This window comes from Sander lucioperca, chromosome 15 (genome assembly GCF_008315115.2).
Source record: "Sander lucioperca isolate FBNREF2018 chromosome 15, SLUC_FBN_1.2, whole genome shotgun sequence".
Taxonomy (NCBI): Eukaryota; Metazoa; Chordata; class Actinopteri; order Perciformes; family Percidae; genus Sander; species Sander lucioperca.
The window spans coordinates 17033316-17056988 of NC_050187.1; the positions used below are offsets into that span (position 1 = coordinate 17033316).

The window sequence follows — 23673 nt, forward strand, 5'->3', positions numbered from 1 at the left end:
TGAGTTGTCCAAGAGCCTTAGAAGGACAACTGATAGTACCTAGCACTCAAACACTAAATGATAGTTGTGTTTAGCTGTTCAGTGTTTGTAATTTGAATGATGCATTAGCAAATTAAAACTGCAAACATTTGGTATGTCTATTGCTAACTTTACTGTAAGGTGTTGCTGTTTTTTCTTGATATGAAGTTAGGTTTAAATTGTGGTTATCGACTGTTATCAGGTTACCTTTTCTAAAAGCTTTGAAGAATAGTTCAAATGCCATTTGTCATTTTGACATATAGAAAATAAGCTACTGCTGTAAACACATCTGTCTGACCGGATCAGATTACAGTACCAATCATTTTTTTAAGTTCATGTTTAATAACAATCTGTCACTTAACTGCAGAATCATACAAAATGAAATACTGTCAATGAACACAACAATAGCTGTGTAAAATATATAATTGCATAGACAAAACAAAATCAAGAGCTATCTTAAGAGCTCAAACACAGTTGCCTGCCCAGGTTTACTTGTAGTTTGTAGTTTTGTTGGTCTAATAAATTCATTGATAAATTAATGTTAGATAAGTCCTGTGGAAATGTCTGCTTAGGTGATTAACTAGTGTTGAGTCAATGCTGTAAACTAAATCATTATAGTTTTCCTGATGCAACTGCAGTCCTAAATTGCTGCTCAGAAATGATGTGACTTTTTCCTGCTTTGCCTGTATTTGAAAGGAGAACAGTTGTTGGAAAACCTCACACATTTTAATGGTTGTGGAAAAAGTGATCTCATTGTAATATAGTAAAGGCACTGACAGCGAACAGGGAACAGAATTAACCATCCTACAGTTTGTGGCTGATGCACTTAATGCCCACAGCACGGAGTGGTCACCCAATAATATTGTATCTTCCTTTCCTAGTATAATCCATGAAAATCCACTACAGTATAATGACTAGTTCTATCCTAATTATGGAAAATAATGAGCAGAAGTCATTTTTCCTTTCGGCCTTTGACTCATAGTGTAACATCTGCTCATTTGTGAATGGAAATCTTTATTTTTAGTATCTTTTATCTTTGTTTTGGGCATACATACTGTAGATCATTTATACTCATAAACGTACTTGTGTTTGTCAGTCTGTGTCTAATGGACCGTCTTATCTTTTTATACAAAGGAGGAATAAAGGAGCAGCCTCTGGTTTTCCACTCGAAAGTGAAGTCATCTGGATATACTAGTGCCCCAAGGTAGGTTCACAGAGTAACCTTTTGCCTAATAGAAAATTACAGTTTGTTGCATTGTCCAAAAATGATGGTAAAGATGAATTTTTAGATTCAAGTGAGAGGATTGTAAAAAGGAAAATGTCCAATTAACCAAATCCAAAAAATACAGTATGAAATGAGATTTGATGAATCCAATAAATTGATACATTACATCACAGAAATCTTTTGTTTTTGTTCTTGCTTTTCAGAAGTATTATGTTTTCACCTAAAACAAACATCCAGAAGAATCCTTCCTCTAAAATGGCTAACAAAAATACGTAAGCCGTCCCATCACATATAATACAACGTTGAGAAAGTTTTCATATGTTATTTTTAGGGATGCACCGAATCCAGATTTTTGGGGTTCGGCCGAATACCCAATCCACTGGTTAAGATTCTGCTGAATCCGAAACCGAATACTAGAGCCCGACCGATAAAGGATTTCTAAGGCCGATACCGATACAAATATTTGATGATTTAAAAATCCGATATTCCGATATATCGGCCGATATATATATATTTTTTTAAAATCCAGAAATGCAGAAAAAAACAGATTTCCTCACTAAAATAATATGATAATGCCGTTTAAAAATAATAGTTTGCTTTATTGTCTCAACACAACAGAGGAGCATCAAAATATATTAAAGTTCTGATAAATAAAATGTATAAAAATACAAACTTAAGATATGAAACTTAAAGTCCTTTGAACAAAAAGTCAAAGAGTGTTGCCAACAGGGACGTTGTATAGTACCCTCTGCTGGACAAACTGCAATGCCAACACTCATAACATGGTTGAAGGGTGTTTCGTCCGTTTTTATTTTATTTTTTTTAATATTCAATTATCAGAATCATTTGTCATTTTTTTTTATCGGCCATTATAAATGCCGATACCAATAGTTTGGAAAATGCCTAATATCAGCCGATAATATCGGCCCGGGTCGGGCTCTACCGAATACCAAATCCTACTCCCATCCTCAGTCCCTTAACACAGTAGGCCCACTGTTTGTTCAGTGTAGGGCCAGCAAAGCTGGTAATGGTCGTCTGGTTAACACAAGTTTTTAGCTGTGACTGTCCTTCCTTTGCCGTACCTGAAGTTGCTGCATTTTGGCTGCTGTCTGTAGATTCCTTCATGCACAACTCATATTCTTTTGGATGTTTCATACGCAAATGTTTTAACAGCGGCAATGTTATGTATTGTTTAGGGTCCTTGCTAGGAATGTCCCAATCAGGTTTTTTTGCCCTCGAGTCCGAGTCATTTGATTTTGAGTATCTACCGATACCAAGTCCCGATCCGATACTTCTATAATAATTCATCTTTATAATACCTCCAGACCGCAGACATACTCGCACTTTCTGCTTCAAGCTGCTTCCGTGTTCTACTTTGCCGGCATTTAACCAATAGCGTCTCTGCAACAAAGTGATGTCATGTCGCACGCGTTGCTGTTTCTGTGTGGAGTCAAAAGGGTCTAACTCTGTGCCACCGCATAACTATAGATGTGTTAAAAAATAATGGGAATATATATACATATATATCCGAGTCCTGATCGGGAGGTAACGTCCGATTCCGATCGAGTCTGAAACCACGTGATCGGGCCCGATTTCCGATCATGTGATCGGATCTGGACATCCCTAGTCCTTGCCACCACGAGACAAATCGGCATTGCAAATTGAACATGTAGCTCGACTTGAATCGCCTTCTTTTGACTGAAAGTTCTGCCAAACAACACTTTCTCTGCTCACGAGTTCCATTTTCAATTTCTCACAGCCTACTGCATTGAACGGTCCACCTACGTAAACACCTTCCCGTAATCAACAGTGGCGTCATTACGTCGACCAGCGTTGCGTGCGTAGTGCAAGCGTAGGGTTCGGTGGAAAAAAATTCTACGGTTCGGCAGAAACCGAACCCCGTCAAAAATCCCAATATTCGGCTAAATCCGAAGGCGAATCCTGGATTCGGTGCATCCCTGGTTATTTTTGATGTAAAAACGTGTTGTTTTTTTTTGTCATTTAGCGGTTTACTCCTCAGAGATTATCCAGCAGACAGCGCAGCACCTACTATTCCACACATTCATCTTAGCATTGTCAACAAGCCAGTCCACTGCCTTCAATATTCAGGTGAGATAACGTAGTTGCTGCAATACTGACCAAAAATATGTAAAACATAATATAATAATTAGAGATGCCCCAATCATGTTTTTTTGCCACCGATACCGATTGCCGATCGTCGATGAGCGATATCGGCCGATATCATGTTTTTGTTTTGTTATAGCAGCTGGTATAGCTGTATTACAGTATAGGTCAGTTTGACTGTTTTGGCATCTCCACCAGGTGGCAGCGTAAGAGAATGTGAAGTTGACGTCAGGCTGTGTTGAAGTTTGGTACAGGGGCGCCATCTTGTGAGGACATGCTCTGTTGAACTGTGCCTGCTACGGTAGTTACCTGCTTAACTTGCTTTGTTTGGCCCTTAAGTTGTTTAAAACATTCTAATGGAGAAGGGAAGAAAAAACGCAGGCACAGGTAAACAGAATGCAACAACAACAACTTCACATTCTCTATATGTGCTGTATAGAGAATATAATAAATAAATAATAACAATTATTCTACATGCTTTTCCGTTCAATCAACAGGGCAGTACCAAGAACTCCCAAGGAGCAATGCAAAGTCTAAAAGGACAACTAAAATATACAATTATACCATCTGACTATCACGGTCATATGGGCGGGTGCTCTCTGAAGTGGTTTGCTTAATCAGCGACTGGAAAGCATTGTTGCTGATCTCCCGATAGCATATTTTTTACTGAATATCGGCCGTTAACAATCGGCGGCCGATCAAACTGGGCATCCCTAATATTAATATATTGAAATGAGTCCTAGATTCCTAATTATGTCTGTGTTAAAGTGGAACTACTTGAAATTTGTTTGAGACCTCAGTTGTACATCCAGAGCTGTCCCATAATCATGTGTCAGGGCCATAGGATGTCCTCTATGATACTACAACATGAGGGCATTGAATACGTTGGAGCTTGAATTTGTAGTATTTTATCAACAGTAACAGAGGTTGAAGAATTGCATAGCAAACAGAAAAAAGTTTTGAGGTTAAACAATCATTTATGAATTATGATTGGTAATAAATTAAGATCAGTTTATTGTTGTTGTTAGAGAATAATATACATTTTAGAATGTAAATGTTCCTATTTCAGACAAAACACCTCACCTCTAGTACCCTTATTTTGGTAATAATAAATTGTCTGCTGACTGTGAAGTCCTTATAAAACGGTTCTGTTTCCTTGTCTCTCCCAGGTGACGGAAAACAAATCCTGTGTGGTCTTGGCGACAGCTCAGTGTTTTTGTACAAGTCCTCTCTTACTGGCAATCCAACTGTCTACACAGGTGCATGAAGTAGTCATTAGTATCCATCCCTTAAAAAGTCTGGGTTATACAGTATTTGCCTGCAGTCACCTCAGTGTTTTTTTCAGTAGTACATTTGAAAAGAATGAATCATTCATGCATTATTCATGAATTCTTTTATTATAAGGTTTTATTAATTGACTTCTCACAAATTATGCTCACATTTTAGAGTATTCAAAGGTTAATGTCTTACCCCTGAAGAGGATGATAATACTAAGAAGTGCATCCTCTGCTCAGATTTGGGTTATTCTGATTAACATACTTTGAAATGGATCCATGGCTTAAGATCCAGGAAACGACTCCAGGAAAATCCAAATATTTACTTACTTAGCTTTCGCTGTCAAAATTGTAGATAAAGAGTTCTCTTTTACCAGAAAACGTGTGGTTTGGTTATATTCCAATGCAAGAATTTGGTACATACCGTCTTTGTTTTTGTCAGACAGTAAAACCTAGGTGATGATAGAAAAAAGAAAGCTGAAAAGGGAACATTGTCTTTTGAGACCAAATAGGTCGGAACTTATAAAGTTTCTCACTATTTTACAAAGTATTGAAAATTAAAGTATTTGTAAGAGCATCGACAGCGATTCTAGGCAGTAAAATAAACTGTCAGGCAAAGAAAGGATATCCATCCATGTCAAGCATCTGTTGATGGCTCAAGTGCAGCAGGAACAGAGTCTCCACAAGGGGGCAGCAGAGTAAGAGGACAGAAGTGGAGGTGACCACGGACACCGTGTGCCTCTTCTCTTCACTCTGCCTGACTCTCTGAATACAACCATAAACGTAAATGTTGCAGCCACACACTGTTTCCAGGTTCATTTCAAACCTCTCTCTCTTTATAAGCAGGGCATGACAAGCCAGTGAGCAGTGTGAGCTGGAGCCTCAACAGACAGTGGTGGTTGAGTGCGTCAGAAGACCAGTCTCTACGAATTTGGACCCATGGCAGCCCAGAGCCTGCCATTATCATGGTAAATGTCCCATGCATTCACTAACACACACTTGTACCTACTGTATGTATTTTTTGTCTCCATTTTTATAGATTTCATTCAGTCCCTATCACCCCAATCTTTACCACTACATGTCCTACCTCAAGTCCTTATCAAACCTTCCCTAACTTATTATTCTAAGTCCAACCATAAAAAAAAAGTAAAATGAGGACGAGCCAGAGTGACCTCATATTGCAAAAATGTCCTCACTCTGAAGGTCTAAAACTCAAATTGGTTTAGAAGTATAACCCAATAACTACAGACACATTTTTTCCTCTCACTCCTGTCTTCAACGATGGCTATGATTGCTGGAAGGATTTTGCCCCTAATTGCAGTGTTGTACAGTATATGCGGCAACGATGCCACACTTGAATGACAGTAAAAAAGTGGTTTCTAGCTACTGTATCCACAATGTTTTCATTGGTTGTTCTCAAGAACATGCTTTCAATGTAGAATGCCTCAGGTTTGGATTCTGTGATTAAGTTACATACAGTATTAAGAGATGTGTGTGTATTAAGGGTAATGGAATGGTTGCACTATATTATATAGTGGTGTTGCAGGTAAGAGATGCTGATGAAAAGTCTTGTTTTTTCTGTCTGTAATGCATTAGAAACTGGCACACTTTTGTAACAGAGCTTCTGCAGGGGGATTTCTATGTACTGTCAAACTGTATCTTTGACATATTGATATAAAACCTGCTTAATTCACCTTTTCTAATAAGTATAATCCTCATGGAATTAAAAAAGAGAAAGCAAAATTAATTGGGATGATTAAATTGTGTGTTTCTTGGCTCAAAGATAATGACTTTGTCATTCAAAGCATCTGCTGGACTCAGAGCATCCAAAACTCTGATCATATGCAGACCCTCTTTACTTCATTGGGTATCACATTTAAAGCCCATGTTGCAGGTTAACCACCACTGTTGATTAATGGGTACATAAAGTACTCAACATATGTATATCATTGTTAAAAATGTCACCAAATAGTGTTAAAGGCCAGTTTTCGCCGTTTTAGTCGTTTAGTCGGTTTTTTAACGCAATTCGGTGATGACGTCACGTTGGGGAGACGTGCCTCAGTCTAGTACTAGAACTATGGTGACTGTGCATCAGCCTAGTACTAGAACTATGGTGACTGACTGGGATGAGGAAGAGGTGTTTTTACTGTCAGTGAATAGCACCGAGTGAAAGTCAATGTTTTCTTTATATTTAGTGACAGTGATCATGTCGTTAGCTAGTTCAGGTAAGTACTGGTAATCTAGCTAGATCTAGAAATAGAAGGCATCATGCTAGCTATGGGCTAACTTGCCAGTCAGTCCTACCTGTGAAATCCCCCGACGTTGTAAACACATTTTCGATTAGATATCTCACGTTTTGATGGACCCTACTAGCTCCAGTAACAACATATTTGACTAGCTAGTGTTCATTTATTACTTGGATGGGGATGCTGTTCGGCTTTTCACAAGTTTAGACAGCTAGCTAAAGCTACGCCAACGTTTTGCTAACGTTAGCGCAACAGCGTTAGCCTAGACGGCTAGGTAAATATTACAACTGCCTTCGTTGTTTCCTATATCTGCGTCCACGTTGTCAACATAAGACATGTGGCGTTAGTGCTCCTTTTGTACCATAATTGTATTGAAAGAAATGTTAAGCTTCGCTCCTACGAGATGGGTGGGTTTTTGTTAGCTACGTTACACACAAAGTTAACTGGCTATAGTTAGCCTGTGCTAGCATGAATTAGCTAACGTTGCGTAGCCAGCCAGCAGCTTCGGTAGTAGTTCCGGCGAGCTAACCCATCCACAAGCGTCTCTATTTCAATCATCACTGCAGATTGACTGCTTTTAGCAGCAGAGGTTGATTGTGGGCGACAATACTGTCGTGGTTAGCTTACTGAAACTACTACCGATTGCCGAAGTTGCTGGCTGGTTACGCAACGTTAGCTAATTCCGCTAGCATACAGGCTAACTATAGCCAGTTAGCTTTGTATGTAGCTAACAAAAACCCACCCATCTCGTAGGAGCAAAACTTAACATTTCATTCAATACAATTATGGTACAAAAGGAGCACTAACGCCACAGGTCTTATGTTGACAACGTGGACGCAGATATAGGAAACTCCGAAGGCAGTCGTAATATTTACCTAGCTAGCAGTCTAGGCTAACGCTGTTGCGCTAACGTTAGCAAACGTCGGCGTAGCTAGCTGTCTAAACTTGTGAAAAGCCGAACAGTATCCCCGTTCAAGCTGTGTTTCACTTTCCCTCCAATATTATTATACACATAATAAAGACACATGGACTCGGTCGAGACCAAAAGCCATATTTTGCAACACCAGTGGCACAGACCGAGCCCATAGACAGTGAACACAGACGGGGCTTTCGTCTGTCGTCTCCCCAACGTGACGTAGTGCAATGCATTGTGGGGGAAAAGAGAATCGTTGCAAACCGCTGTAAAATAGTACTACTTTTTCGTTATCCTTTATTCCGTTTTGTGATATCCATTGTATTTGATGTTGTTGGGTAACAGTTTAAATGTTTATTACCAACAAGCAAATTGCACAAATTCATTAGAAAATAAACCCTGCAACATGGGCTTTAATGTGACAGTCAAAAGTGTGTCTACCTCCCCATGCCAAGTGCAAACAAAATCTGGGGTCTCCCCATAGCTGATGCTAACCATCCCTGCTTTGCTCCACTCAGTGATATTGTCTTGAGCTTGGCCTTTGACTGCTTGGTGTTCTTGTGAAAGAACTTGGCAACAAATGCAAGTCTTTTCAGGAACAAGAGTTCTGTCAGGGTGAGCCAGAATTACAAATAGCTTTACAGAATTATACGTGAAACTCTAGAATACAATAACTGCAAATGACCACATAGTGCTCTTAAAATATATTGTCATTGGAAGCCTTAAGAGGTCAGATAAGTTGTTAGATAAGTACATCTATAAACCTCGACAGAGAAAACAATCTGACAGGAAGCCCATCTTTTAGCGACCTTTACCTTGATAGACTAAAGGCCGACCCTCGGCAGAAAAGGCAGTTGGACTGATCAGTCTACCCGAGTTGGTCAAAAAAGTACCTCGGAACACACCAAAGCGATGAGACGTAATACATCTCCATAACAGCAGGCGGCGCTAATCTGTATTGTCGCCCAAAAATGAAAACCGGCAGCTGATTGGACAAACGCGTCACATGGGTCTGGTTTCTCTGGAAATTCAAAGACGGTCTGTCTGGCTAGAATACAATCTCATATTGTACTAAAATAGTTCACCGAAATGTGTTTCTGAAAACATTTTAAGCGAGAAATAGGCCATGCAGTTGCTCAATCTGTCTTCCTTTCAGATCGACAAAGGTCAGTTTAAAAGATTTTCGTCAGATTTTGAGAGACTCTAGTCACGCCGTCACGCTCATTCCGCTCCCCGTTTCCGGGGTTAGCACTCTACCAATCAGATGGGTCATTTGAGTCCGACTGCCGGCAGTGCCCGCCCTGCCGATGATACATGTCAAATCAGCCAAAATGAAGGCCGACGGCCCCTCGGACGGATGACGGCATGGAACACACCGAACAGACTCGAGTCACTGACCTCGCCAGACTGTCGACGGCCGATTATCGGCTCGGTGTGTAGTAAGCTTTAAGGTCGGTTTGGGGGGTTAAGGAAAACAATTTTAATGCATATAGGAAGCTTTTTCTTGAGTCCACTACCTCCTTTTTTGGAACAGATTTTCTTTGAGTCCCTTTTTCAACATTGTGTGAGGAACTTCTCTATGAACTTTAAAGAGACAAAATGGGGAGATGTTGGTTGTTGGTTGAGCGTTAGAGCAAACATTCAAGATTTACATGGTCTACCATTAGTGCCCACAAGTTTTTTTCTCCTGGATTTAATGGGATAACACAGACATTATGTGCAGATTATCTCTCCACATTTGAGGGTGTCACATGTACCATTTTGAGCAATTAAAAGTTTATAGCAGTGTACAGCACTATTACAGCTTTTTATTGCTTAAAGAATTCAGCCGTGACTTTGCTTTAAATCACCTTCAGGCAATATGGAGTACTGTACGTATTTAGACAAAACTACTTAGAAATTTTGAGTTTTCTTTGTCTCTTTTTTTTTTTATCATCACTGATGTTCCCAATGATTAAAACAAGACAAGTCAGTTAGAATAGACATTGCTAAAATGTATTCTTTTAAGTCATTGTCCTTAATTTAAATAAGGTTATATTTTTATTTTAGTAATTTATTTTCTTGCATCATGAATGTCTCAATAATTCCTAGAGATTTATCTCTTTTTTCTTGTTTCTTTCCTTCTTTAGGGTGACAGTTTGTTCTCCAAACCCATTAAAAGTGCTCAGTTTTATTACCTCGACAAATTTCTGCTTTTGGCATCTGGACCCTCTCTCTACTTGTACCTGTATAATGTGGACATAACACGTGATGACATAAAAAGGTAATTATAAGGAATTATTATAAAGAACAGTTCAGCATGTATACAGAAACTAGCTATTGGTTTTGAATTGGTTTGTAATGTAATTTATGAATCCAATATAAAAATGTAGAAAGCACTGATGCCACTACAGTTTGGGCCAAAATGTCTCTTTCTCTGTTGTGGTCTCAAGCTAAATTTCAGTTTTTCACACAATTGGACACCCTGGCCAGCTGCATAGTCAATTTTAGCTATTGATCTAATGCATTTAACAGCAGAAATGGATGTTCTTTTCTATTTAAGACAGGGTAGCAATGAGGACTCAACAATAATCAGCACTGGCAATGCCTCATCCATTTACCTACAATATTAACATCCTAGTTTTACATTACATTATTACACGGCCTTGTTGAATACTTGTTTCTGATTGGTCAATCATGGCATTCTACGGCCTGATTTTTCTGTATAACAGACCGTTGCTAATGTATAACAGATCGTTGGTATGTATAACAGACCGTTGCTAAGTATAACAGACCGTTGCCATAGACTGAGTTCTTATCATAGACTTTGGTGGACTATTTTTAAAATAAAATCGTTTTTTGTGCTCATATGGAGCTCATACTGCTGATCAGCGGATCTCAAAGGGACAGAGAGGGTGGAAGAAACAAGAATCACTAACAGCGCTAATGGCAACAGTGCAGCAGAGCATTAGTTAGCTCGCTTACCGGGGTGACCTGGCTTCCACCGGAGAGCCGTGCAAAAGTTAACCGTCCCGATCAGCGGGTCACCTCTGTATGAGTAGCCGTGTAATAAGCCGTGTAATAAGCAGGATAATGTAGAGCGACCCTGTCATTATTGCAAATTGAACCCATTCAAGCTCATTCAAGATCAGCTTGAAGGCTTTTGGGGTTCTAATCATTATGCTCTACATTATCCTTTACCTATATGTACTAATATATGCACTACTGAAAAGACTGCTTAGGATGGTTTTTGCCTCACAGATTGTGTTTGTGTCCAGCCAACTACAGTTTCTCTATTTATGCTGAGGTGTTCGTATGGAAGCCCAAAAAGGCAAAGGGTTTTTCAGGCATTGTTGGATCGGGCAAGTTTATATCATACGTACGAGAAATAAGATAAACCTTTCACCTTGCCTCTCAGGGCTTCTGTAATTTTGTTAGAGAAGCACAATGACATAAAAAATATAAAATTGTGTTAAACCATCACAATGGCATACATTCAAACGTCAAAGCTGTACATTAGAACCACTCTCTTGTTGGCCTCTAAATAGTAACGCTGGCACATTGGGGGTTAAGGACCTTTCTAAAGAGAACATGAACAATTCTTGAAGGGTAGGGCATTTTTCATAAATTTAAACCCATTGTCACCTTTAGCTATTGTAATAATGACTACCAATTCAACTACATCTATTGCAACAACATTGCCATGCAGCTGAAAGGGGTAATATAGATCCAAGGATTGATCTTTTTTAGACTTATAACATTTATGTAGGTAGCAGGCTTTGTTGCTTAAGCTAGCGTTGTTACTGATTTGATGAGGGTCTGGCTTTATTTAGCTGCTACCACATACTGCACACTGCTGCCACTCACTACCATCCAAACTGCTTTACTGTGTACAGTACTGTGTACTCTAAACTGTCAGAGTTTATTCTGGAGGCCAGGGAAATGACAATAAAAGTCCTCCATACCCTCTTTTAAAAGTGCATGTTGCTTATTTATCTTTTTCCTCTTTAGGTAGTTACTTGTGTGATGCATCTTGTGAATGGAGACACTTAAACTGAAAAAAAAAATCAGAAAGCAGTCGTAAAGGGTAGGGAATTCTCTCCTAAAGCTGTACAGCTCAGGCATACAGTAGATGAAGAACGATAGGTGTGCAGTGATTATGTTAAAATTTTGTTCATATAGTCACCTATGTTTGTTTGGAAAATGATGCAGCTTCTTCTTTTTCTTCTCAGATATCAGCAACGGAGTGTCATCAAATTGGCAAGATGCATTACAACGACATCAGCAACAGACATCACTGCCTTGTCTGCAATCAATGATTTTTTCTCTTGTATCCTTTTTTCCTGTTATTATTGTTCTTGCAGCTGGAAGTCTTATAGTTTAAACTCTATTGATGTTGTGGAAGGCAAAGTGAACACATGTTGCCTCAGGGGTTCCACTGCCGACTTCACCTGTAAATCATTTAGGTCTCTTTAATTTTTCAGGAATGTCTGCATTCCAGCCTCTCGTTAGAGTTTACAATGCATTTACTTTCCAGTAAATCCACTGTAAGCTGTGTTGGAATGAGTGAGATCCTGTCAGGAGTTATTTTTACACCACCATGCTTGGAAGTGGAAATGGATATAGAGTGATTATAGTAAAAAAAAAAAAAAAAAAAGCTTTGATATTTAGTCTGTTTTTTCTATATTAAGGATTTATTTGTGTATCATTAAAAAATGATAGAAGCTGTCTGCAGGAAAGCAAACTGATGTATTCAGCTATGTTATTTAAAAAATAAACTCCTGAAACACCACCTGTTTACCACAGCCTACAACCTCCTTTAGCTTAAGTGTCCTTGGGTTTCATGAAAGACGCTATATAAATAAAAGTTAATTTTATTATTATTATTATTATTATTATTACTATTATTATTATTATTATTATTATGTACATGGGCCAGCACTAGTGCTGCTCTAGGGCTGGCCCATGAAGTATAAGGGGAAGTTGACATTCTTTAGTTATTGATCAGATATGTTGTTTTGTTTTGTCCTAGAAAAATTACTTTCAACACTTTACATTATAAAAACTTAGAGATCACACATCTCATCTACTGCAGGCTATAGTTTTCAAATAATAAATCACATGACTTTCCTTAAAAGCTGTCTCAGACATCGTTTTGGTGTGTGGTTCAGATCGATCCATTCAAGTATTTGACATGAACAAGGGTACAGTTGCTTCAGCGCTCCCTGATGCCCACAGCAGAGCTGTCCACTGCATTACACAGAACAAGGTGAGGCCATTTAAATGTCCCTGTAAAAGAAACTGACTGGTCAAATAGGTATTATTATCTTTATTATATTTGTAAGAAGATGTAAAGTTAATGACAGCATACTGTATGTGTAAGTGACATACAGTACAAGAAATGTGTTCACTATGTGGTCTCTATGCGTAGATTCTTCAGAGATAAGAAATTGTTTAGTACAGTATAGAGTAAAACTGGAGACCATTGAGCAAGCAACCCCTATTGTTGTGACTGGTGCCAAAAATAACCAGTTAAAATGCAAAACATGAATATTGCTTTTCTTTAAATAATGTTCATTACTGAAAGACAAACTTTTATTGTTTTCAAAAAGTCACAAATATAAGTTATTGTACTTTGACTAAAAAACGTAACCTTTGTAAATGGAAAGATGCAAAGACATCTCATCACTCCACAGGCAGACTGAGTGACGTTTAGACCTGATCCACACAGCAAATAATTTGCTTGGCTTTGCATCAATTGTGATCCCCATCTTCCATCTTACTCTTGAAGGGTCTACTATTTGGCAGATGTTATAGTCTTACATAAGACATCTATGAGTGTTGCACGAGTCACATAAGACACAGATTGTCTTTGAGGGAATAAAAGTGTTAGTTTGTGGTGTGAGTAAAGAAGGTCATGGTTAAAAAAAAAAAAATGTCATGGTTACCCAAAAGTTTCCATGACGACAGACAGGACGTGCCATCATCAGTATCATTCATCTTGCTGAGTGTTTGAATGTAAATCCCTGGTGCATCAGGATTAAGCCTGCCATAGGAGATGGCAGAAGGAGATTCCATGCTGGATGGTAGCCTTGGAGTAATGCTGTTCCATGATGCAGTTTGGGTTTATGTGGCCTTACTCCCACATCACTGTCTTGGACCAATGTGGGCCCAATTTGCTGGTGTCTAACAAGTAGACAGCCTGGCCCTGTATTCACATCCATTATAGTGCTATAAAGAATGTAATACTGCATCACGCAAAACTATAGATAACAATAACAAATTAATGCATTCAAGTCTGTGTTTTCTGCATATTATTTACATTTCTGTGAAGCTATCACTTTACATTTTACAATAAAATGAAGTTCTGGTTTCTCTCCATATGTAGTCATATTATGTTTGCCAGCTTTGTAATAGCAACAAAGACATTAATTTTGATCATAAGAATATGGAAATCCTACAGATGCTTATATAACTTATTGAAATACAGAAAAGTGTGTATTTGTGTGTGAGAGAGAGGCTTATACCCAGTGACCTAGGGGTATTGACGTTCTGCATGTTGACCTGTGCATACTTGACACTCAAGGCCAGCCTGGATTAGCTGGACACACTGCAGCTAGTGGCATGGATAAAATGCATCAACCCATTCAACACACAGCTGTCTATACTCCTTCGACCCAGAGGTGCCTGCTCTTTGTCACGCCAGCTATTGTGTGCCATACACTGTGGACAGTGTTGTTAAAGCTTGGCTATTGCGTCAATGTGGGGTCCTCCGCCTGGGTGCCCAAGGGTGCTGTAGGGTTAACACCTGCGGATCAGAGGGATTGCCCCTGCCTGGGGACTGTACACATAACATCACTCTTCCCACCCCTCTTGCTTTCTCGTCCCGAGGCGGACCAAACATCAGGAACCTCAGCAAGTGAAGCAGCTTTTCCCACTTCAAATTTCCATCGCCTTTTTTGCAAAAATTCACCTGGAACTCATCAGAGCAGAGGACTTCTCGGAAAATGGAACTGGAAATGCCCTCTCAGAGTCCCGTTCTCACACTCCTAATGGAAATCTAAACAAAAAAGCGCACTCACCGCTGCTCTCTCTCTCCCTCTCTCCCTCTCTCTCTCTCTCTCTCTCTTTCTCTCTCTCTCGCTCTTGCTCTCTCTGTCTCTCTCTTTCTCTCTCTCTCGCTCTCGCTCTTGCTCTCTCTGTGTCTCTCTCTCTCTCTCTCTCTCTCTCTCTCTCTCTCTCTCACATACACACACACTCCACTGTATCATCTGAAAACTTGGTGTGAATTGTCATATATGGAATTAATGTATAGATGTGCAGTGGAAAGTCTATATATTTATAGCTGAAGTATATCTCAGTGTGGTGCAAAACAGATGGAAAATGACACAAAGACAAATCAACAACAATTTTGCTTCTATTCCAGTTTTTCCTTCTAGCCCCAATGTGCTTAGATTGTCTTTAAAGCAACACTAAAGCACTTTTCTCGCTTCGGTCCCCCTACAGGTTGGAAGCGGAATTGTCCATTATATTACATTATGCAAGTTTGCCAGAACGGGTAGCGGATCTGTAGTTCGAATGAGACATGATGAGACATTACGACAGCGGTAATGGACATTTCTGCTTCCAACCTGTAGGGGGACCAAAGCGGGAAAAGTGCTTTAGTGTAGCTTTAATGTCACATTCTACTTTTAGGTAGTAATAATGCTACCTGGAATAATACTATGAAAACTATTTGCCATTACAGGATATACAGCAACAAACATTTCCAGCATTGGACAATAAGAGAAGCTGATTTGCAACTTATTTCAGTCAAGCATGTGCTGACTAGTCATTTTTGTTTTTTGTGTATTTTTCACAGGGCTCCATGTTTAGCACACAAGCGCCGGATTCATACAACCTCTTCCTTACCAGTGCAGTCACGGATGGTGTGAAGATTTGGGACCTCCGTTCACTGAGGTTGGTTTTAATATAGTCTGCTCTGTTGGATTTAAAATCTATGAGTACAAAATTGGTGGCATTACAGAAGTGTATGGCTACTTAACCAAAACAATTGCTTTTTATGACATTTTGGACACGTGGCAAATAGTGCTATCCGGAACAACCGGCATACAATTCTGAAATTACTCCCTCATTATGAAATAATAGTGTTTTCCCATGAATTCAGATTAAATAATTGGATCACCTGTATGCAACCTCTATTCAGGTTATCACCGTGGTAATCATGTACTGTATGTATTTTTTTTCTGTTTTCTGACAGAAAAACGAACATATTACATTTCATTGTACATTTACAGTGATAAGTAACATTAATGAAACTGTTCTGTCATTTGTACCCCATTTGTTTTGTGCTGGCTTTACTGTCTTAACCTCGGGCTGAAAGGTTGTTTCATCAGATCTGCCAAAATTACCCAAGAGCAATAAATGTTTAAGCACATTAATGAAAAAACAACAACATTGCTTTTTTCCCCTCTGCTCTTCCTGGGAGTGCAAAATGACATTATATTCCAATTACATCAACATTGTTTCTTATACAAACATACCTCAGTTAATGATTGAATTGCAATTGTTCAATTTCCAAAGTACGTAGCTGAGAATATATTTCTTTGGCCCTTAGTATCACTTCCATATAAGGCAGATAATTCAAGTAGGCTCTATTGGATTTCAAAATGTTCTTTTTGGCCCGGGAAAGGCATTTTTTAATAAGTTCATTCTTTCATGTCTGAGACTACTTCCATGTTTAACTCCTCATCCCAGACTCAATCAAAACCTTATTTCTATCTGATAAATATTTGTGCCTGGTTTTCAGGTCAACTTCTGGTTCTTAGAGCTGTCATCAAGCATCCCTTAGCAGATGCAGTTTCTCTGAAGTGAAACATATGGATGTATGAAAGCAATATGTAGAAGCTTTTTTTTTTTATCTGTCGGCCCTGTTTATTTGATATCCCTTTTTGATAAGCCTTATGTGTCTGGTTCTGTAGCTAGTATTAACCACAAAAGGAGTTACAGCTCCCCTAAATAAATAAATGTCTTTTTCCTTTGTGAGGCTTGCCGCTAATGGAAGTAGTTAAGTCAGTTCCAGGTTTTATGTTCATCAGAATCTCCTCATGATATAATAAGGCAATATATAAATTCTTGGAACATTGAGTTGCATTAATAAAGCTTGCATAAGGTGCTCATTTGACTGCTCCTCGTGATAATAGAATGATTGTATTCAGTGTAGCTTTTTCTTCTAAATGGAACAATGCTTTAAGCGACCATTTCAAATATTGTTTGTTCAGGATTTGACAACAAGAGCATGAAGAAATGTTCATCAGTTGTGGAAAACAAATCTTAGTGGCATTATACTGACTAAAATTAGTAAAAGATTTAAGTTGCTACAGTGTAATAACAGCATACTTTTAGTACAGAATGCTGAAGCTCATGAGAATACTTGAAGTCAAATTTGGGATCAGTTCAATGAAATCTCTGAATTAGCAGAAGTTGCCCCTGGATTTGTTTGATGCTTTGTGCATCAGAAAGAAAATCAAATTGTTCTCATTGTATTGGACTGGTGGCAGATGTTTCAGAAGAAAATATCTCTACAGTATGTAAAATCAAAGCTATTTGAATGGCTACATAGCCTTAATAGAGAATAGAAAAATATGTTGATTAAATAAGCAGTCATGTTTAGTTTGACATTTGTCGGGTCATTGCCATTTTATCAAGAAAAATTTAAGTTGTTTTGTAATTGAGTTACTTGTCCATAAACACTGCTGATGAATAACTGTCTGGGTAAAAGCTTAAGTTTTTTTACCCATGGTGATACTGTATATGGCTATGGCCACTGTACAGCACAGTTAATGGAACAGTGTTTTTATTAGACACAACTCTATTGATGGAAACTCTAAGTTGGGACAAATTTGGGGTTAATACTGTGTTCCGTCAGAAAAAACACAATGGGGAATGTACATTTCACTCAGTGGAAACTTCAGAAACTCAATCTTAATTTTATTTTACTCTGTCACATGAGAATCCCCATCACTTCTTGCTCCTTCCTTTTCAGACAACACAAACATTGATTAAATAAGGGTAATGGTTTATGAACATCTGCAACACTTAAAGAATTATAGGCAATGTAAGTTCCCTCACCCCTTGTATTTACAAATGATGTGTTTTAGTGTGCAAGGTTCCAGTTTAGGGATCTACACTGCAGTATTTAGCATAGTTTCAAATCAGCCCCATTCAGATACTGATTCTAAAGATAGAGAGAACAGATGTTTCTCTTTAGTCCAGTGATGTATTCTCTTGAATCTGGTGGAATTTCCATCATCTGATAAATTAATGCTGTGACTTAATAGATCAATAACGCATTCATATTAAATAATATCAAATAGTATAAGTCAAAGCAGCTTTTGCCTTAGTGGGTGAAATATATTGGCTGCAAATAAATAGCAATGATTAGGCTGCTGATTACCTTGATGACTGACACTGAATACCCAGGTGGATTCAGTAACCGTATAGTCTCCCACCCAAGAGTATCAGACCCTCCAGTGCAGTCTGTGTTAGTCATCAGGCAAATGCCGGATAGTCATCACTCACACAACATGGAGAATTGTTTTTTTTTTCTTCTTCTTTTCAGTCAGGTTGCCCTTTTTCCAGCATTGTCAAGACACTAGGTTTTTGGCTGAACCAGCTCTGTCTCATGAGGTGTTAAGTTGCAGCCAGCGATACTTTGTAACTTACTCTTTTGAGGGCTCTATGGGCAAATAGCGTAGTCAGCTGACAGTGGCAATATACTGGAAAAAATGAAAGGAATGCCTTACAAAATACAGTAATGCCAGTGAATACATCACAAAAAAATTGCCATTGAGTTCAGCTTTCTTACACACGTCTTAACAACAATCAACAGTATTGTTGCTTGGTTTTATTTAACTTGCTCACTATACTGGGTATATCAAATGTCTTTATGATTACCAGTACAATGAATATGACCTACTTTGGTCCAGCTTAATGACACTAGCATGTGAATGTCAAAGACATGCTCTCACCATATCCTGTTGAAGCCCTGCCAACATGCCAGCCCATACAGAGACCCTAGCTCAGCTAGCTGTTAGTGGCATTGTAAAGACATTACATGCTGTTGCAAACCAAAAGAAACAGCACCGAGTTGCACGAGGGGGCCATTCGTCATCTAAGATATCTCACTTCTCAAGCATTGTTTTTTAGATTATAATACTGTGTTTTTCAAAGATGTCCCCTTCTATGTCACAGTCTTTCTTGAGTTCAGGGTAAAATAATTTATTTTGGATTAAATCATATTATTGTATAAAGTATACATATTATGTGCTTTTAATAAGACCATAACTCCTCCTCAGGTGTGTACGCCGTTATGAGAACCATCTAAATCGCTGCCATCCATGCTCTTCAGCCATCTCACCATGCGGCCGCTTCATTGCATCAGGCTCTGAGGATAACTGCGTAAGTTGTTAGTCTGTCTTTCCTTATACAGTATGTGTGTGTGTGTGTGTGTGTGTGTGTGTGTGTGTGTGTGTGTGTGTGTGTGTGTGTGTGTGTGTGTGTGTGCGCGCGTGCGTGCGTGCATGCGTGTGTACAATTCTCTATATATACTGTATCTCAGACAGTCAGGTTTTCTGAATTTGACAAGATTACAATATAATCAGTCATTTTTTTCATTTCTGTAAAATGTAATATGGTGATAAAGTAATTAAGGGGTCTGCACATCAAAGCTACCTATAAATTATGTTTGGTTTTATGAGTTCAGAGCAGTGACAGTCACAAAGTTACAAAATGTTGATGGCTAATGTGGCATTTTAAAAGCTTCAACAAGATTGAATGTGTACTTTATCATGTGTCACTGTATATCAGTTTCTGGCCAGTTTACAGAGTGGTGAATCTGCTGTTAAGAAAGCAACAAAATATAGCAGCGTGAGATACTTAGTTTTTGACAGTTAAATCAGGCCCACAATACCATAATGCAAAGGGACAGATAAGTCCTATATGATTTTTTTTTTAATCTGTTATCATGTGTGTTAAATTGTAGTTGCAGTTCACCAGAGGCATAAGCGGCAAAGTATTGTGACAATAAATTATTTTAGATATACTTTATATTGTGTATATCTTATTTGACCTTGTAAAAAAAACAGTAGCATTTATTTATCAGTTTCACCTCCATTTAAGGTGAGGACTGTTTGTGCTTGACTCAGAGATTTTTATTTGGACTTGAGCCTTTTTCCATAGAAGTCAACATTCATGTTGAAGCAGAACTGTTTTTAATTGCTTTTCCAGACTCCACCTTATACTTGCAAGACATTTACAGAAGACTGCCTCCCAGTTCCTTATCCATCTTTCTTTTCTTCTATGTGCTTCTTGAAAGCAGTGGAATAATATATGCATGCGGCTGGTTATTATTAATTATGGGGACTCAGCATGGACATTTGAGAGCATCTCTGTCGAGATCAGACATTTCCAACGTTTCTGGGAAATCGGGAGAGTATATGGTAGTGAGCTACACCGTATTTATTTGTAGCTGCCCTGAGACTTCCATAAGCCAGACACATTTGTACTTGTCTTAATATATCAAAAAGCAATCATGGAAAAAAACCTGAATACTTTAAAAAGACTCCCTAGATCATATTACACATTTTCCAAAAAAACATACTGTTATGCCAAAAACAATCTAAGTGGAATATGATTTCAGTGTGGTCGAAATTAACCTGTTGTATGTTCAGTTGAAATATGTACAGTCAGACGACCTTCTCTGTGAAGAGCGCTAAACTTTGGAACTCATTACCATCTGACATCAAGACTATAACTGACTTTAGAGTGTTTACCTTCAGGCTTAAAAACTTGTTAAAAACAAACCAAAAGTGTACTCATTTTTAATTATTGTAAGTAGGTCAGATTTGTATTTGATATGCATGTTTTTATACTATGTTTATTATTCTATTTATTAGGACTGGAGTTGTTTATATATCATGTTTTGATTTTTTGAATTGAAATAGTTAAGTATGTAAATTTTATTTTGTATAAAAGCGCAGCCAGGGACTGGAGTTGTTTATATATCATGTTTTGATTTTTTGAATTGAAATAGTTAAGTAGGTAAATTTTATTTTGTATAAAAGCCCAGCCAGGGACTGGAGTTGAAAATTAGCATTTGCTATAAACTTTTTATGCAGCACTTGACAAACACTGACAAGCTTTGTTTTTGTCACTGTCTGTTTGCATTGTCCCTGTCAAATAAATAAATTAAATGAAAGTATTATTTTCACCCGTTCTGACTTTCCCTCTTGTCATCTGAAGGACATTCATGAAATTAATTATTCAGAGGATATGTTTTCTTTTTTTGAATTGTCAATCAAGATGTATGCAAGGTCATTTCCAAACCCCAGGCTCAATTGCCCTGCTCTCCGCTTTAGTTACAGTTGATATACTGATACATCTGCAGATGCATGTGATATTTAAGCATTCCTGAAAAGAACGTATTTCTAATACTAAGTATTCTAAGTAGCCAATGCGCTGTTAGGCACCACATAAGTCATATGCCTTAGACAGGAGACACTCTACCCATGGACCGTTGAAGTGTTTTTCAGGGAAACATAATACAAAACAGCTGCAGGAATCTGATGAGTCGTCGTCTGGTAACAAACATCCCCACATCTGTTTTTATCTGCGCTCCTGGCACTGAAGCAAACGAATGGGTCTTGAAACTCACTGATTGTATTCAGAGAAAGAAAGACGGTGCTAACAAGCTGATAACACATTAAATATATATTCGAAGATTTCAATTAAGTGTTGATTCTGAGATGTCTACACAAGCAGTATGCAGTTGTCTTTGTGTGTACCCAAGATCACGTTTAAAATCAACACCTACTGTACTTAACACCCACAAGTAAAGGGATGATAAGCGAGGCTTTTACTACTTTAAAGCAGAGGGGTTATCCACAAGGGTTCAATAGGATTGTTAAATAGTCCCAATGGCCACTTAAATGTTGAGTGCTATGAGTGTGTTTTGATGTTTTAGATTTTACACGTGTACAATTTGTTCAAGAGTTTGTATTATTGTTTCTCCATTTAATGAACAACTTGATACAAGCTGAAGATCTGTTTTTTTCTCTCCAGTTGTTTAACTTCTCGCCTTGCTGCATTGATTTAAAAAAGTGTACTCCAGGGTGTGTCAGCACACTGTGGCATCACTGGTGGGCGTGGTTACAGGTGCAACAGATAACAAAATATCTGGAACTGCTTTGTGCATGAGTGTTTAATGTTGCCGTAACACTAGCAGTTCTTCCCTTTGATCAGGGAATAAGGAACTTTGTTGAGTTTAGAACATTGTCAGCCAGCAAAGAATTAAACTAAGAATCTTGCAAAGTGTTCGATGCCAACTTTTGATACTTAACAGTTATCATTAATGCAACAGACAGATTTTATTTATCACTCAAAAATGGTTTAAATTTGACACCCGGCCCCAGTCATTTTAGTTTACACAGTATCGCATGATTTGATATGTCTGATTTATGATATCAACAAGCGCCTCACTGTCTGGCCAATCTCTGAACATAGTCACAAACCTCTGGTGATCATCAAGTGAGCTTCACTACGTGGGTCAACTTATTTTATAAAGATTCTACATCGGTACATCACTGCATAGTTACAGTTCATTCCTGCTGTTGTTCATATAGTCCATCTCATTCATTTCAGGCCTACGTGTATGACATCCGTAGCAGCAGGTACCTGCACAGACTTCAAAAACACTCAGACACAGTGCTCAGTGTGACGTTCAACCCTGCCACACCAGAGGTAAGAACCTGTCTTTACCTTTTGTCTTTGAGTTTCTGTTATTTCTTTACCATGCATTCAATGCCCCTTCTCCCAGAACTGAAAGATCTCATTGTCTTAAATAAAGTCATATTTCTCTACATCCCAGTAAGTAAATATTTTGTACAGTTTCAGGAAATGTCTTACTTTCTCTTTCACTTACTGACATCAGATATATCAGACAGCTGAAGTAAAACAAGAGATTGTTTTTACTTTCCAGATGTTGATCTATGTTAACTCTGCATAAACACCCCAGGGGACACGCATACAGGCAACAATGTTAATGTTTGTTTACCCTCCGCTCCTCTCCTGATAATGTATGCACGTCAATAGTTTAATCTTTATCTCAAGTATCTCGAACAGTATTAAGAGTAAAATGTTTAAAAGCAAAGACAAGAGATCGCGGTGAGAAGCGGTGTCAGTCAGTGGTTTCAGTTCATAAAATTGCTTCACCTCTTAAGTTTTATTTTAAGAGTTTCAATAAAGATGTGTATTTGACTTGAATTTCACTTTGGAGATGTAAAATACACATTTCCAAATAGAAATACTGGTTTATTGGTATTGAGTCATCTTCATGATGTGATTGCATGTTTGCAATGTTCACTAATATTTTGTTAATAGTCAGTTGGTTGCACATGCCTGCACTATCTCTACTTGCTCTGAACTCCATGAGTGTGTATAAGTGTACAAGTGTAGACGATTGTAATATAGGAATGATGTCCTCAGGCTGAGGTCACATAGCAGGGCTTTGTTAAGACCATTCCAAAGTTCATGGTGGGTGGACTTGTATGTCAGTGACCTCACAGGATTTCTACGAATAGCCAGGAAATAATTCAATATAACGATGGTGCTAGAAATAATAAGAAGCTCTAATCTTTTTAGCAGGTCATAGGTGTGGGATGGGTGTACTTGTATTAATTGTGTATGTGTGTAATTCAGTGTGTAGGTGCATACCCTTGTTTCTTAAGTGTGTCTATAAGTACTGCACAATATACTGGAGGTGTTAACAAAACACACTGGAATTTCAATATGTATAAACCCAAACAAAAATGCTGCTTGCATCTACAAACACTACTG

General features: G+C 38.2%; 1 protein-coding gene across 2 annotated transcripts in view; it reads left to right on the forward strand.

Moving 5' to 3' along the window:
- wdr27 (WD repeat domain 27) overlaps positions 1-23673 on the forward strand; it is a 57154-nt gene that overhangs the window by 14375 nt on the left and 19106 nt on the right. For both annotated transcript variants that reach the window (XM_035992583.1, XM_035992582.1), the window contains exons 13-23: positions 1153-1222; positions 1447-1515; positions 3249-3352; positions 4537-4626; positions 5488-5609; positions 9930-10063; positions 12012-12109; positions 12927-13048; positions 15641-15738; positions 19137-19239; positions 22480-22578. In XM_035992583.1, coding sequence (XP_035848476.1) covers positions 1153-1222; positions 1447-1515; positions 3249-3352; positions 4537-4626; positions 5488-5609; positions 9930-10063; positions 12012-12109; positions 12927-13048; positions 15641-15738; positions 19137-19239; positions 22480-22578 — 1109 coding nt within the window. The remainder of the gene's footprint in view (positions 1-1152; positions 1223-1446; positions 1516-3248; positions 3353-4536; positions 4627-5487; positions 5610-9929; positions 10064-12011; positions 12110-12926; positions 13049-15640; positions 15739-19136; positions 19240-22479; positions 22579-23673) is intronic.